We start from the raw sequence: 16,656 nt of genomic DNA on the forward strand, positions 1-16,656 counted from the left end.
GAAATATGGGTGATTGGTACTGCAACAGATCTGTGGGTCAGTAGTTATGTGTGACTGGTACTGTAACTTACCTTATAAGGTCAGTAATCATGTGTGATTGGAACATCAGTGGGTATCCGTGTCAAAATCCATGTGTGATTGGTACCTGAAGTGACTCTATGTCAGTAATAATGTGCGACAGGCGCCACAATTGATCTATGGGTTAGTAGTTATGTGGGACTGGAACTGTGGTTAACCTCTAGTAATCATATATGATTGAAATTATATCCAAGGTTTAATGTTTTACCAAATAGGCCTACCTCTTTGGGCCATGTTAACGTTGTCCAAGCGTTTTTGAACGCCTCCTTGAAATATAGAATGAATTTGGAAACATTCTTGTCAGACCAGGTCAATATTTGTTAACATTAAAATGATATGATTTTATTTGCAACTTAAGACTTCACCTATTTTGAATTTTATTACAAATGAATACAAAGATATATTGGTAGGCTATATAAGTGATAGTTGTGTCACGTAAATTCTCTCGTGATCACCAAAAAATACGTATATAAGCAAGTTAGTTCGATGTCCAGGAAAAAAGCAATCAAATGACCGGTTGTTTATGTGCGCATTTCTGTTACTGGCCATTGGCAGGGCTTAATTCCAAGACGAAATCCATGTACATACTTTCATGATCTTTGAGACAAAGAATAGTTATGTGCTTCAGTTCTGACAATTTTGGTTTTAATCGTTCCAATCTTTTCCAGTTCCACTTCAACTAAATCCCCCACCTGAAAATAAAATAACCTAGAATATGTAGATTTACATTTGATATCGACGTTCAATAAATTATTAAAGGAGAAGAAAGATTAATGTGCAGTTTGTTCCATATGGCATGTCAAACGTAAGTTATTATTATTGTATATGTCATTATTCTTATTGAATGTTTGATATTGTTATGGTAAAAGTAATTATTGTTATTCTAAATGTCGTTATTGTTATAGTGTCTTTGATACTGTTATTCAATGTCGTGTCATTTATATTCTAAGTCTTACCATTGTTATTGTATATGTCGTTATTCTTATTGTATGTTTGATATTCTTATGGTAAAAGTAATTATTGTTATTCTAAATTTCGTTATTGTTATAGCGTCTTTGATACTGTTATTCAATGTCGTGTCATTTATATTCTAAGTCTTACCATTGTTATTGTATATGTCGTTATTCTTATTGTATGTTTGATATTCTTATGGTAAAAGTAATTATTGTTCTTCTAAATTTCGTTATTGTTATTGTATCTTTGATATTTTTATTCAATGTCATTCATATTCTAAGTCTTACCATTGTTATTGTATATGTCGTTATTTGAACATACAATAAGAATAACGACATATACAGAATAACGACATACAATAACAATGGTTAGACTTGTTATTCTATATTTTGTTACTGTTATTGTATCTTTGATAATGTTATTCAATGTCATTCATATTCTAAGTCTTACCATTTTTATTGTATGAGTCGTTATTCGAACATACAATAAGAATAACGATATATACAATAACAATGGTAAGACTTAGAATATAAATGACACGACATTAAATAACAATATCAAAGATACAATAACAATAACGAAATTTAGAAGAACAATAATTACTTTTATCATAGGAATATCGAACATACAATAAGAATAACGACATATACAATAGCAATGGTAAGACTTAGAATATAAATGACACGACATTGAATAACAGTATCAAAGATACTATAACAATAACGAAATTTAGAATAACAATAACTACTTTTACCATAAGCATATCAAACATACAATAAGAACAACGACATATATCAATAGCAAATTTTAGAATATGAATGATACGACATTGAATAACAATAACAAACATACAATAATCATAACATACATATATAATTCACCAACGTTTGACATGCCATATTCCAGCAAAGCTTATCCTAGCAATTGACGGTTTTATTTATGTAAAAACATTTATATCAGTAAATTAGATTAGATTTTGACCTGTAGATATTCTGGTGGGTTCATGCAATGTCCGACACCTGGTGGCGATCCTGTCAAAATAACATCTCCAGGTTTAAGTGTTATGAATCTGCAATCAAAAGTGATATGGAAATTAAAATAGAATAAATTACAATTAAAGTGTAACAATGAAAAATTTATGTATACATAAAGCATATTTGTTAACTGCCAAATTAAAGTCCACAGAATACGTTCCCAATAGACGTACATGCAGGTCTAACTTTTATATAGCAGTGGTATCTAATAGCTCTAAAACATGCATTTCTCAAAATTAACAGTCGATAGTAAAAATAGAAATAGGTCGATCATGTCAATTTGTTTCTCAAAATTTCTCTATAATATGTTTTGTACATGTGCATGTGTCAAAGATATTAGCATAGGAAATTGTATACACATACACATGTGTATACTTTCATTGAACTAACGTAGATTAATGGGATTCGGGTATTAATAAGAGCTATTTGTAAAACCCATAAGTCCCATTCCAAACGATGGCATGTCGAGGGAAACTGCATATCTATTTAGTATGCTTTGACCCAATCTGACTAAAGTACTTGATCTTCTAAACGAAAATCTGAGAATGACCTATTCACACTCGTCTTCTGTATATTTTGGATTTCCGAAATTGCTACTTTTATCTTCGCAAATCTATTTTTATTTGAACCAATCAAACGACTCGTTCCAACAAGCATTTGGCTGAACCATCAAAATAGCGTCGAATGTCAAAGGTCGAGAAAAATGTGCAATCAGTACGGGGCTCGAACCCGGGATCCCTAGATTACAGGGCGAGTGCCCTACCGACTGAGCTAACCGGCTGTCTGAAAAATTACGTGACCAAGTCCGTACCGTGACATATGATTTCTCTCAAAACACGAGGGCGTAGTCGCGATGTGGTCGTCATAAGAATTGTAAATATGAAAAACCCAGGCTAAATATAGATTTTTCACATACAAAATGTTGTAAGCAAGGCTCTGGTTGGCTAGCGGAAGGGTAGTCAGAACGAGGCTATAAATAACACGTCCTCAGATCCTAAACGTAGCGTAATTGGAGATGTACTTTAGTCAGATTGACTTTGACCCTGACCTTTGACATAATGAAGATTAGCAATCTTCCTATCAAGTCTGAAGAACATTGACCGTAGCGTTTCAAACAACTGATCAGAAACCATTTTCAATACTGTAATCTTGATCATTGACATACTGTCTAATGGCCCTAAGGGCCCTTACCATATGCAGTAAGACATTATCCAAAAAGTGTTCCAGACATTGATAGGAAACCATTTTAAATTTCAAGGTCACTGTGATCTTCACTTTTGATTCACTGAGCCTAAAATATCAGGGGTCGTCTGCTGACCATATGCAATAGTTGTATGATGTCAACTTCAGTAGGGGACAGGATGCAGAGCCCGTTTTTCGTCTCGAGGTCAATGTGGCCTTGACCTTTAACCTACTGACATATAAACTATTGGAGGTCATCTACTGGTCCAAGACGATTATCACATTCTAAATACGAAGGCAGCAGACCAAATGGTTACAAAATTTATGGGCGAAAACCACTACCAATATCATGGTTACTGTGATCTTGACCTACGCTCTGTTCACAAAAAAAAATCAATAGGATACATTTAATGACTAGATAATCTTCCTTTCGTTTTCAGTCTCAATGTCACTGTGGTTAAAAAATCATCCAATAAAGTTTGACCACTGCAGGTCAGAGTGTTCCTACTTATTAAGCGGAAACCGTTTCCAGTCTAAAGATCATTGTGACATTGACCTGTAACCTCCAGACCCGAGACAAATGGGATTACCAAGTTTGACCATTGTAGACAAAAGTTTTCTCTAGCCACCAAACGGGCAGACAACTCTTCTTCGAAATGGAGATGGGGAAGACATAATTAATATAAGAAAAAACATCATGACGCGCTTCAGATTAACTTCTCAGTTTCAAATTAAGATTTTATGTACTTCTAACAAAACAAAGTATCATGTTTACCTAGTTATATGGGATATAATCTTTTCGGTTTTGTAGATGAGCTGACTGGTGTTGCTGTCCTGTTTTATGGCTCCGTTTACCTTGCATCTAATATTAAGATTATGTGGATCTGGAATAAAACACAAACTAGAATGACCTGTTTTAAAAGAACAAAACATACATAATATCAATTTTAATCAAGCTAGTAGGGTGAAAGTCTGAAATCTTCATATATACAGAATGCATTATAAGATCTGACGTGTAATACAGCGAGAATGAGGAATGTTGATTCACAGGTGCTCGTCCAGTCTTGGTGCCCATATGAGTCCCCCGCCCCCATACAAAATGTTAAAAACCACTACTATTAATACTAAAACGAAAAACAAATCCATTTTTTCGTTTTGGCATTAAAAATAGTGGTCTTTAACTTTTTGATGGGGGACCCACATGGGCACCAAGACTGGACAAACAAGCACCCGTGTGTTGATTTTGCTCGCTTCAAGCCATTTACTCATTTTGAAACATTATTCGCCTCATAACAGTACAGTGGGGCATTTTAACAGTTAACCTCATAGTTAGTAACTTTAAACTAAAGGCCACTTTTGGAATGTTTTTACAGAATTTCATTTCTATCCAAAAAGTGTGAATCTTTTGGATATGAATAATATGCTATAGTTGATGATTACATTTTTAGCAGAAAAAAAAGAAAGATAAAAGAACAAATTCTATTTAACACAAATACGTAGATATCTAGCGACAGCCATACCTCCTAATTCATCAGTTGTAACAAGCGACGGTCCAAGTGGACATGTTTGATCCATGGCTGAACTGAGGAGGACCTGGCCGCCATTTTTCATCACCCAGTCACGTGCACAGACGTCATTTGCTGCGGTATATCCGAAAACGTATTGCATGGCGTCCTCCAGCTGAAAAAGTAGAACAAATCGATTTCAATAAGCATTACTTCTTGATTTAGAAAGACAGGTTTGTTCTGTTAATTATCCTCAGCTTACATGTTTTATGCTTCTAGACTCTGTTAAATTTTCTACATACAATAGACGTATAATCAAACAAGATGGTTGTGATCAGGTCTTCCAGAAGTGACGTAAACATGGTAAAGTCTTTTGTGATGTGGTTGTGCGTAGTTTACTCTCGTGTTCTATACTTTAAACGAATCAATTACATATTTAATAGAATCTACATTTTGAGTATGTTTTAAAACCATTAGTATGAACATTTCTTTAAGTAATTCAGCTTCCTCAAGTCCTTCAGCGCCATATACAGTTCATTCGGCGATAACCGATGAAGTTATCAGTTTAGTATCATTACGTATCAAGCAATAGATGTTACAGACAACAGACTACATTAGAAAAGATCGGCGAGTGAGTGAGTGGTTGGGTTTTACTGCGAATCGACACAAAATGGTCATATATCGCCGAGAAGAAGTCATATTGCAAAAGATCGATGAAGTAATATTATGGATAAACCTGTATATTCTTTGCCTGTTTCCCCACCACAATAGCAAGTTCTGCCTCCCAATCCAGGTACTGAAATACAGATAGTATAATTAAAAATTAATGTAGGTCAGGGTAAAGAGCTGCAAATGCTAGTACTTATTTTATCTCCCACAAGAAATGCCCGCAAAGGTATGTTTCCACATCACATGCCTGCCGTGGATCTTTTTTCATATTGGCACACCATGCAGAGGCTTGTCGAAGCTGCATAACTGGTGGATGAACGTTTATTTGACGTTATGACATTTAGTTGTAGCTGGCTTCTAATTCTAAAGAAACTTATCATATTGAAAATGAAAAAGCTATATAAAAGATGAATTTGATACCCCCGCTAATTAACTTAATCGGCTGAAAGTGAAAATACTAACTAAAGCAGCCACGTGTATATTAATAAGTATCATCACAAACTACATGTACAAAAAAAACTATGAAAATATTGCATTTCTGTCTTATTTTCTATTTGTTGAGCTCAGTAACGTGTTGGGATAAACTGGTAGGGCGAGAATTAGGCCATTCAAAAAGTTGAACCCGGACCCAATTTTTAACAAGGCAAGTTATATACCAAAATGTTCGTAAAGGTCTGAAGTTTATCAGGCTGCCGACATAAATTGGCATAAATGGTGGCGTTCTTAGAAATCCAAGATGGTGTCCAAGATGGCCGCCACAAAAGTAATTATGACTATGTTTAAACACATCATCATGTCTACATTTTCATATAAATTTTAATTATTTTTTTTTTCTGTTTAATATTTTACGATGATATGTCAGATTTTATGAGTATCTTTTTAACATAAATTGCCTAAAATTATTATGCAGATTAAAGATCAAAAGGTCAAATAATTTTAAAACTCAAATATCGGATAGATAAAAGTATATACAATGTATTTAGCATATGATTTCAGGAAAATTTTCAGACTTCGAAAGTATTTATGCAAAAACATGTCCTTAACTTCATTCTCGGTGAGCAATACTCATAGTACCGTGAATGCTACTCAGTGAGCAGTACTTACTGTACATTGAACACTACTCTCGGAGCAGTACTCACGGTGCCATGAATACTAGTCTGTTAGCAGTACTCATGTGCAGTGCCGTTAACACTATCCAGTGAGCAGTACTCACAGTACAGTAAATACTACTCAGTGAGCAGTACTCACGGAAATGTGAACACTACTCAGTAAGCAGTACTCACTGTACATTGAACACTACCCAGTGAGCAGTTTTCACGGTGCTGTGAACACTACTCACGCAGCCGTGAATACTCATGGTAGCGTGAACACTACTCAGTGAGCAGTACTCACGCAGCTGTGAACACTACTCACTGAGCAGTACTCACGCTACCGTGAACACTACTAGATGATCAATGTTCTGTGAAAAGTACTCAGAGCTGTGATCACTCCACACTGATCATTAGCAACGATCACTGAGAAATTGTAACCCCAGCACACTAAGAGTCCTTCCCACTTAACATTTCTCACCACACTAAAAAGGGACACCGTTATAAAAAAAAATGTGACCGTGCGACCACATACACGCATCACAGGATCGATGCCCCTTTCTCTAACGAAAAATGGGCGACAATTTTTGTCAACCTACCATATCCCTTTTTGGGATAGGTTATCAGCCAATCATTAAACAAGGGGTTAGAAGAAATAGTTTATATATGGCATCTTTCTTACGTTTAAGTAGGGTAATAGTATCGACTTGTTTTCAGTTTTGACTTTTAAAACCGAATATGATTATATAATTTTTTGGAAAATATGACGATGATTGTTTTTTCAGCTCCTGTTAAACTGATTTATTACACTTTTAATTATTTCAGTGACATCCTCGAAACGTTTTAAAAACGTTTCATAATGTTCTATCAAGGTGCACATATTTCAAGTTATGCAAAAATATTCTCTATTTTTGTATGCAAATCTTTGCTTGAGGCAATATGCGCACAATAATTGAATAGCTATGGATAATACGACATTATCCGTGTCCATGATAACAAATATAAATAAATGTACTAATATACAGAATTTAAAACAATTACCATAACTGAACCAAATATGTAGCTATTCTGATGCTCTGACCTCATAATGGATAAAAAAAATCCCTATCCTTGGGGGAATACAAAACATAAAATAGAACTAGAAACTACCACAAAATTTGTTTTTCATACCTGCATAACCTGAGGAAGAAAATTAGACACATGTATAAACATTTATCAACTTCTTCAAGTACTTTTCAGTTTACCTGCTTGTAATGCGCATATAAAGTCACATTAGTATGCGTACCTTTTACAACAGTTTTACTGTAAAACATCAATAACTATCATCTTTGTATCAGATAATCTTTCTGTGTCATTCTTTGAATTATCTCAAAGGATTTATGGGTAAAACTTGTATTTTTCGGCGACGCCGTCTAAATTCGTTTTCGTTACCTATGCCACGTGACTTCAGTTTGCTAATCAAACTACTTGATAACGCATTGTAGATAATTTATCAAAATGGAAGATTTATGTTACACTCTGCCTGATTGGACGAGAGTGTCAATTTCTTTCACTCTGTTGATTGTGCTACGCTGAGTGAATTGTAGACAAAGCGTTTATCCTAAACGACGCTGTTCACAGTTTTAAAGCTAACTTTGGCTCAGTATATTTAGCAAGAATATTGATATATCTCAAAATGATAAGTAAGTTCAATAAATATGATAAAAACCTGTTCAAATACCAACATATATCAAATTCAAGAAAGAGCTGAATACGGTCTGCGTATCACATGAATGAGGGTGTGATAAGAGTCTTTTATGTAGAGAAGTGCTTTTTAAAAGATTTTCCTTGCTACAATTGTCGTCTGTATATGAAAAGGTTTCTTGCTTTTGTGACTTATTCAGATTGCATATTAAAATGAGGACTTGTTTGCTTTGATATATTTGTTATAAATTATTTAATTGATTTATTATATATGAATATTTTTCTTTAGTATGGTATGCAAATATTGAACTCAGTTGAAATCTGTTTTATTATATATATGCTATATAATGACTAAATCTCATTACACTGAAAAGAAGATACGCTGCATATAGTTTATCTATGTGATATGACTACGGTCAAACTTTGCTTATGAAACAGAAATATTGAACTAATTTCAATTGTATGTTTTGCTTGACCTTCACTTTTTATAGGTGTGACGTCATTGTCCAAAGATTCATGAATAGCGAATATGCTATTTGTTAAAGTGGGATCAGTTGGCATATTTTAGAAATAAATAAAAATAATAAATAAAAAAATCCTTTAATTGATTTTTTCTCATGTATTCTAATCAAACTTGATTTGTAGCATCTTTATTAGGCCCGCAGCCCACTTTGTTCAGCTGAGACATTTGACCCCTTTTAGGGGCTGCTAGAGCTAAAACTAGAAATGCCTTTATACAGCGTCTCATGAACAGCTTGGTGGAGCTTTGTCATACTTGGTCTGGAGCATCATTATAAGGTCCTCTTCCAAATTTATTTATATAGGAACTTGGGCCCTATTAGGGACCACTATAGCTAAAAGTAGATATGCCTTTCTTCTCATTAACCACTAAAATGTAATGGATTTTTATCAAACTCGATGTGTAACAATATCGTAAGGTCTCCTGCTATTTTGTTACAAATGGGGATAGGGACCAATTTAGCTAAAAATGTAAACACGTTTAATGACCTCTTCTCATGAACCGCTTCATGAATCTTCATCAAACTACTGCTGTAATTATTCGTCTAAGGATAGACGAAAAAAATGCAACCCTACGAAACCTTTGCGAAAAATTAAAAGAGAACCATTTAAATTGTTAAAGTGCGGTGTTTAGTTTTGCAATTTGAAAAATGTTAGATGAAAGATGAATGTTAGATGAAAAATTCATAAACTTCTTTCCTTATTACAATTCGCCGACCATCATTTTTAAAGATATTTCTTGTTAGTAAGAATTTGACCTTTTGACATATTTTTTATTACCTTTAATGTAAAATGTTAAATGTTTTACAATTTATGAAAGGTGTGTTGCAATAATTCTACAAAACAATGCATGTCAGCAGTTTATTTCATCAAAAGTGAATGAAGAAAACCTTATTTTTTCATAAAAGAAGCACCTTTTTCATTTTATGACGGCAGTCTTGGAGGCCATCTTGGATTTCATAGCTAGCCACCATTTATGCCAACTTATGCGGGTGTAATTAAGTATTTCGACCCCCATAGAATAATGACCCCCGGTCATTATTCTATAGAAAAAGTGACCCCGGTCATAGTATTATGACTTCCAGATCATAGTACTATGACTCCCCCACGTGAAGTAAACTGAACCTCACGAAGAATATTGACTCCCATAAAAAAACGACCCCCGGTCATTTGGTCAAATTTAGTGATAACTCATGTATCTAAGGCCTAATTGCTGCATTTTATGCCCCCACCCGGGGGAGGGGAGGGGGATATAGATTTGCCCTTGTCCTTCCGTCCGTCCGTCCTTCCGTTTGACCATTAGCCCCAGATACCATCACTTGACACAGAAATCAGAGCATTCCGCAACGGGAAAAGGGATTCTATTTCTAGACGCTGTATCTTGGTGTATACATTTTTTCAGGAAAATAACAATTCACAGTACGTTCACAAAACACACCAGTGTCAATAATCCCTGCAAACTTCGATATGAAGTAATTCTTCAAAAGAAAACTGCACAAGAAACTGCTAGCATAGAACTTAGTATTAATAGAAGTTGCAATACTTAGCAGTGGCAGTAAAGTACGGTAGCGGCAACAATAGAAAGTAGTAGTAGTAGTAGTAGTAGTAGTGGCAGTGGTAGTTGCAGTTGCAGTAGCAGCAGCAGCAGCAGCAGCAGAGGAATAAGTGACAGCAACAACAGCAGCAGGAGAAGAAGAGGTAGATGTACAAGACGTATTAGTGGAAGCAGGTATAGTAGTATCAGTAGTAGCAGTTGTAGTAGTAGTAGTAGAAGTAGTAGTAGTAGTAGTAGTAGTAGAAGAAGAAGAAGAAGTACATGTAGTAAAAGCAATAGAAGTAAAGGCACTAGTAGTAGTAGTACAATCAAAATGTTAACTATTGGCAATGGAGGGTATTAGAGTTGTAGATCTAGTAAAATTATCCGTTAGGTTTGGTGGGGATCACTTTTTAATAGATATTATCGTCGAAAGTCTTTTTAGGAGCCGGTGTTTTACACAGAAAGAGTAACTTTTTTAAATAGAATAATGTCCGGGATTCGATATTGTATGAGAGTTCGAATGTAGTAATGTCGGCAGTGAGTATTTTACATGGAAGGAGTCACTTTTTCTATACAATAATAACCGGGGTCGTTATTCTATGAGATTCGAAGGGAGTCATCTTTAGGGAGTCAGTATTTTACTTGGAGGGGTCCGTTTTTCTATAGAATAATGACCGAGGGGTCGTTATTCTATAGAGTTTTCAAAGGGAGTCAGTTTTTTATAAGAGGAGTCAATATTTTACAGGAAAGGAGTCACATTTTCTATAGAATAATGACCGGGGGCTCGTTATTCTATGGGAATCGAAATACTTCCTTTCCGAATCTACAAACTTTTACGAACATTTCTGTATATAGCATGCCTTGTTAAGAATTAGGTGCGGATTACTCCTAGAAACAGTGGACTTTCTCGGCCGAAGTCACCCTACCATAAGGTGTGCATCCTCGGATACCTACAATCAGGATGTCGTTATATATCATCTTTAAACTGGTGCCTGTAGTAACGGGATCATATGGTTGGAACCAGTATCCGGACAGGACCTGTTTCTGGACAAGTGTAATAACCGTAATGACAGACAAACTACTGTAACGATGTACCTCTTCAGAAGAAAATCATTGGTGCGTTTTCGTGTTCTTATTTTGTGTGTTTGTTATGTTCACTTAAATTAATACGTATTGCAAATGGATACAAAAACCGCACCTCTGTCTCTCCTGGGTAACTCAGATCATCATTTGGTCCATTAATACAACTCGGAAACCTGTTAAAAACGACAGGATCGTCAGGTATGGGAGCATTTTGTTCCTTACAGTGGTCCCTGTAGTTCATACCAATACACAACACCTTCTCACATGATGTAATAGGGGCAAGTAACTTCACATTGTCCCGATGTACCAGACAGTATGGTCTGTTTGAAACACTGGTAATTAAATAATTAATATTTTAAAGAATGCATGAAAGTAATGCAGAATTATATGTAAATGTCTGAAAAGGCGTGTAGTTTGAAAGTATTTGCAATCTTTTACATTTTGATATGAAACCCTCTTGTGAATAACGTCCATTTAATGTATCCGATTCACAAATAGGTAACATTTCGATGCCTGGTGACCCCATGTTTTTTTTGTTTTTGTTTTTGTTTTTTGTTTTTTGTTATCATGAGTTGTGTCTGCTAAACAAGAATTAGTAAATAAGATGACCATAAATATACGAATCACTATGTACAGTCATGTTGTTTTTTTTTTTGTTGTTTTTTTTTGTTGTTGTTGTTTGGGGTTTTTTTTTTGTTATCATGAGTTGTGTCTGCTAAACAAGAATTAGTAAATAAGATGACCATAAATGATATATACGAATCACTATGTACAGTCAGTAGATAATACACTTTAAAATGATACTAAATTTATATGAGCTTACCAGGCATCAATATGTGATATATTTTAATAGCACAGTTATATAGAACTTGATTATTATGGATCGGATACCTTATACTAAATCTTAATCATCTTCAGAATTAAAAACTATACCCATACTGATAGGACAACAACTTGTTTTACAAAAGGTTAAGGTTGTACAAAAAAAAGTTGTATGGCCTATATTTATGAATTTTGTAAATGGAAAATAAATATATTTTACATTTTTTTGAAAAGTAACGACATCACTGGTTTTTTTTCTGGATTAATCGTTAAATATCTGGGTAGGTTTATGTCCACTGTGAATCTAATCATCTGGGTGATTGTAACATCAAGACGGAGTTGTGTCAATTTCTCTTTTACTTACCAAACTATACGAAATGGCCCATTTTTTTCTTTTTTACATCATATAAATCAAGTCGAACATTTTCATAGCAATGTTATGTTTAAGTTTATACCAAATAATTTGTTTGATGAAACTATTTTATCTGAAATATCCCATCATTTCAAATGAATTTAGTCATCTATAGAGAAATACTTTAAATGTACTCCTCTCACTTATCTTGAATACCGACTTATCAATAGTATATACATGTACATAAATAAGATAAAACACAGACCTCCGAGCCCTTTTCCACATATCTTCACCGCACTCAATAAAAGTCCTCATATCGTGTGGAATTGTCTCGTCTGCATGGTTTAAATTGACGATATCACCACCCTCAAAAACTTCCAACCCAAGACATTGTCTTCCATTTTGTAGAAACTGCACCAGCCGCATAGTTCAATGTGTTTCAACTGAATTGTATGTGTGGATTAAGATTGAAATAGTTCAGTGACTAAGCAAAAAAATGTCGTGTGATTCGGATACATACTATCATTGCTCCACTCTGTACATAATCTGTATAAAAGTTGTCAAATTTATTGTGTACATTATTCACTGCATTTACTATTGTGCTACGTTCCAGTGTATGGGACGCCAAACACGACTTAGACGATTTATAGCCATTCGGTAGGGTAATTTGTCATTCGGCAGCGGTTAGTTATTATTCGGCAGTGCTAAATTGTAATTCGGTAGTTGTTATTTATCATTTGTTAGTGGTGACTTTTCATTCTGACGTTGTCACTTTACATCATGATGTGGTACATTACCATTCTGATGTCGGCACTGTCATACGACGGCGATATTTTTTTCATTTTCACTTAACGATTACGATGTGGTGCATTTACATTCTGATATGGTTACATGCTATTCAGTAGTGGTGATTTGTCATTCCGACTTTGTCACTCTACGATGTGGTTCAATATTATTCGACATTTGGCAAACATCTTTCATATGATACTAGTACCATATATTTCCTTATGCATAAGATCTCTTAAATAGTTCTCAGTTATACATTATCGTTAAAATACGGATTCAACTCGCTGGTCCGACACCTACATTCTTTGAATAAAATGCGGATATGCGCACAATGTCCCACATGTAAAAAAAAAACAACAACAAAAAACAAACAAAAAAAAACAACAGTTTGCATGAATTACATCATACCATCCCAGGAATTTGCTGATACACACTTAAACCTTGGTCGACAGAGGAAGCGCACAGCCAAAGAACACCAAGCAATGGGAGTAGTTGTGACTCAGTCCCGGGGCCCCATGATGTTGTCGAAAAAGCATCTCGACATTTTCGACATCTGCCACACTTATAAATTATCAACCCAAAACTGACGCCCATCAGTTCAACCTTGAACATGCATGTCTGCATAAATATCATGAACACATTCATACACAGACCTCTATGCACTATGTCTACTTTTTACCTGGTTCAGGGAATAAATTTTTAAACATGTGTTTGTCTTACAGACCAAGTTGGGAGAAGATATATCAAGTGTTTCATGGGAAGACGGCATTCACTTTCTTAGGTTTCTCTTGTTTTAATTGTGGAGGCCACATTAAGAGCTAAACAAGTTTTACCTTGGTGGCCTCTTAAAAAGTTCAGAGGAACTATTTGAACAAACTTGAGAAAGTCTATACAAAGATTCCACAAACAAAGTTTGATGACTGCTCGTGAGAAGAAAGGTATGTTTAAGTTGCTTTTTTGCTATTTTTAGTTCCGACGACGCGAAAATGGAGCAAGCGGAACCACGTGAACAAACTTGACGTAGGTCCATATACATTTAATTAAACAAGTCTGAGATAGTTCCATACCAGGATGCTTCAGAGTTCACGAACTGCGCAATAGAAATGTAGATGGTCATCTTTCAATAAATTGGGATAATTTTAATATACATGCCAGGAGGCTCAACCAGACACCTGGAAATTGTGAACTTAATCTGTAGTCTGCGGACTGAAGCTACACATCACCTGAAAATTTATGTTGCCCAGGTTGGTTTTAAAATGCTGACAACTGTAGACTAGACATTCCCAAGATTCACATTTTTATTTAATGCGTACCAACTTTATCAAGCAGTTATAATTATGTAGTACGTGTGAATTCGTTTTCATTTTATTTTCCTGTAAAAGTCAGAGAATACATAAAAAAACTGTTAATATGTATCAACAAGACAAAGCTCTAAATCTCTTCCGGGTAAGTCGACTCGCAGAGCAAGGAATGATTATGCTGCGGATATGACAAAATAGTGCATACGTAAGACTTGATAGCATTGCAAGTCAACACGACACCACAGTAATGAACAAGACATAACAGGATTTTGAGAAGATACTACTCTAAATAAAGAAGATACCTCGTATTCATCTAACATAAGACAGCTCTGGCGTTCCATACTACAACTCTTTTAAAGGGGTCTGTATGCAATACAATTATAATGCATAACTGTAAAGTTTGCACACTTCAATAACATGGTTTAGCAAAACAAATTGCACGTATTAAAAAACAACATTCAAAGTAGAGCGATTATCCGTCCGTCCGTCCGTCCGAATTTGTGTCATTCATATCTCAAAAAGTATTTGATCCAGAGTTATCAAACCTCACAGGATTGTTATTCAGCACAAGAAGCAGTGCATCAGGGATTTTAATTTGGATCTCACACAGTCAGACACTGACACAGAGTTATGGCCCTTGGCTTAGTCAAAAATAGGCATAAAAATGGCCTACGTTTGTGTTGCATGTATCTCAAAAAGTATTTGACCCAGTATTATTCAACATTACAGAAATATTATTTAGCATGTGAAGTTGTGCATCTGGGGGTTCGTTAGAGATATCACTCAGTCAGATCAGAGTTATGGCCCTTGACTTAGTAAAAAACGCATAAAAAGGCATACAAGTTGTGTCACACATATCTAAAAGAGAACTATTACATAGGGTCATGAATCATTATACGAGTATTATTCAGCATGTGAAGTTGTGCACATGGAATTTTGTTCTGGATTTTTATCAATCAGACCAGAGTTCTGGCCCTTAATTATCAAAAATATGCTTAAATAGGATGCAAGTTTGTGTCACATTTATCTCAAAAAAGTATTTGACTTAGAGTCATAAAACATTAGGAGATTGTTATATAGTATGTGAAGTTGCGCACCTGGTGTTCTGTTTGGGATTTCACTCAGCCAGATTGGAGTTATGGTCCTTGACTTGGTGAAAAGTACACATAAAGTGCTTGTGTTTCATATATCTTTAAAACGTTCTCCCCGAGTCATGAAATCATGTAGGAATATTATCCAGCATGTGAATTTGTGCATCCGAGTTATTATTTTTTCACTTTGCAAGACCAGAGTAATGGCCCTTGACTTAGTCAAAAATTAAAAGTTTGTGCTGCATGTATGTCAAAATGTACTTGACCTAGAGTCATAAAACATTAGAGGATTGTTTTAGAGGCTATGAAGTTTCGCACCGGTTGTTCTCTTTGAAATTTTACTCAGCTAGGCCAGAGTTATTGCCCTTCACTAAGTGAAAAATACACATAAAGTTCTTAAAAAGGTTTGTGCTGCAAACATCTTAAAATATATTAAACCTCGAGTCTTAAAACCATATACATTGACAGAGTTGGGGGTGGGGGCACCTGTGTTCTATGGACACACATCTAGTTTAATACAGGGATTTACAGCATTAATGCACTTATTGTTGAGTATAGTGATTTAAAACACTAACACATACATGTACACAAATAAAATTGTAGCCTCTAACAAATCCCTTACTGCTGTCTAAAGGAGCCTCTATGGCTGAGTGGTTAAGGTCACTGACTTAGAATCACTTGCCCCTCACAGGTATGGGTTCGAGCCTCACTCAGGACATTGAATTCTTCATGTGCGGAAGCCATCTAGCTGGCTTACAGAAGGTCGGTGGTTCTATATAGGTGCCCGCCCATGATGAAATAATGCATGAAGGGGCACCTGGAGTCTTCCTCCACCACAAAAGCTGGAAAGTCTCCATATGACTAATAATTGTTTCATTGTAGTTGTAGTTGGCAAGCAAATATCATAATATTAGAAGTTATATATTTCCTGCCATCAAAGAATAATAAATATTAAATAAATCAACTCGAACA

The 16,656-nt window shown here is 35.1% G+C and overlaps 1 protein-coding gene across 1 annotated transcript; it reads right to left on the reverse strand.

Moving 5' to 3' along the window:
• Positions 1-442: 442 nt before the first annotated feature.
• LOC123547852 (fumarylacetoacetate hydrolase domain-containing protein 2-like) lies at positions 443-13,022 on the reverse strand. Its single transcript, XM_045335096.2, has 7 exons — positions 12,772-13,022; positions 11,448-11,664; positions 5,490-5,549; positions 4,769-4,928; positions 4,024-4,132; positions 2,014-2,101; positions 443-770 (listed from the first exon to the last, which is right to left on the reverse strand). The coding sequence occupies exons 1-7, from the start codon at positions 12,930-12,932 to the stop codon at positions 669-671; spliced, it is 897 nt and encodes a 298-aa protein (XP_045191031.2). The 5' UTR covers positions 12,933-13,022; the 3' UTR covers positions 443-668.
• Between the last annotated feature and the right edge of the window lie 3,634 nt (positions 13,023-16,656).

Source organism: Mercenaria mercenaria, chromosome 9, assembly GCF_021730395.1.
Source record: "Mercenaria mercenaria strain notata chromosome 9, MADL_Memer_1, whole genome shotgun sequence".
Taxonomy (NCBI): domain Eukaryota; kingdom Metazoa; phylum Mollusca; class Bivalvia; order Venerida; family Veneridae; genus Mercenaria; species Mercenaria mercenaria.

Excerpts from the sequence above, each read along its gene's own strand:
- LOC123547852 (XM_045335096.2), bottom strand. The coding sequence starts at position 12,932 with ATGCGGCTGGTGCAGTTTCTACAAAATGGAAGACAATGTCTTGGGTTG. Across the intron at positions 4,133-4,768 it reads TACAACTGATGAATTAGGAG|ATCCACATAATCTTAATATT; the intron begins GTATGGCTGTCG and ends GTTTTATTCCAG. Across the intron at positions 2,102-4,023 it reads ATTATATCCCATATAACTAG|ATTCATAACACTTAAACCTG; the intron begins GTAAACATGATA and ends TTTTGATTGCAG.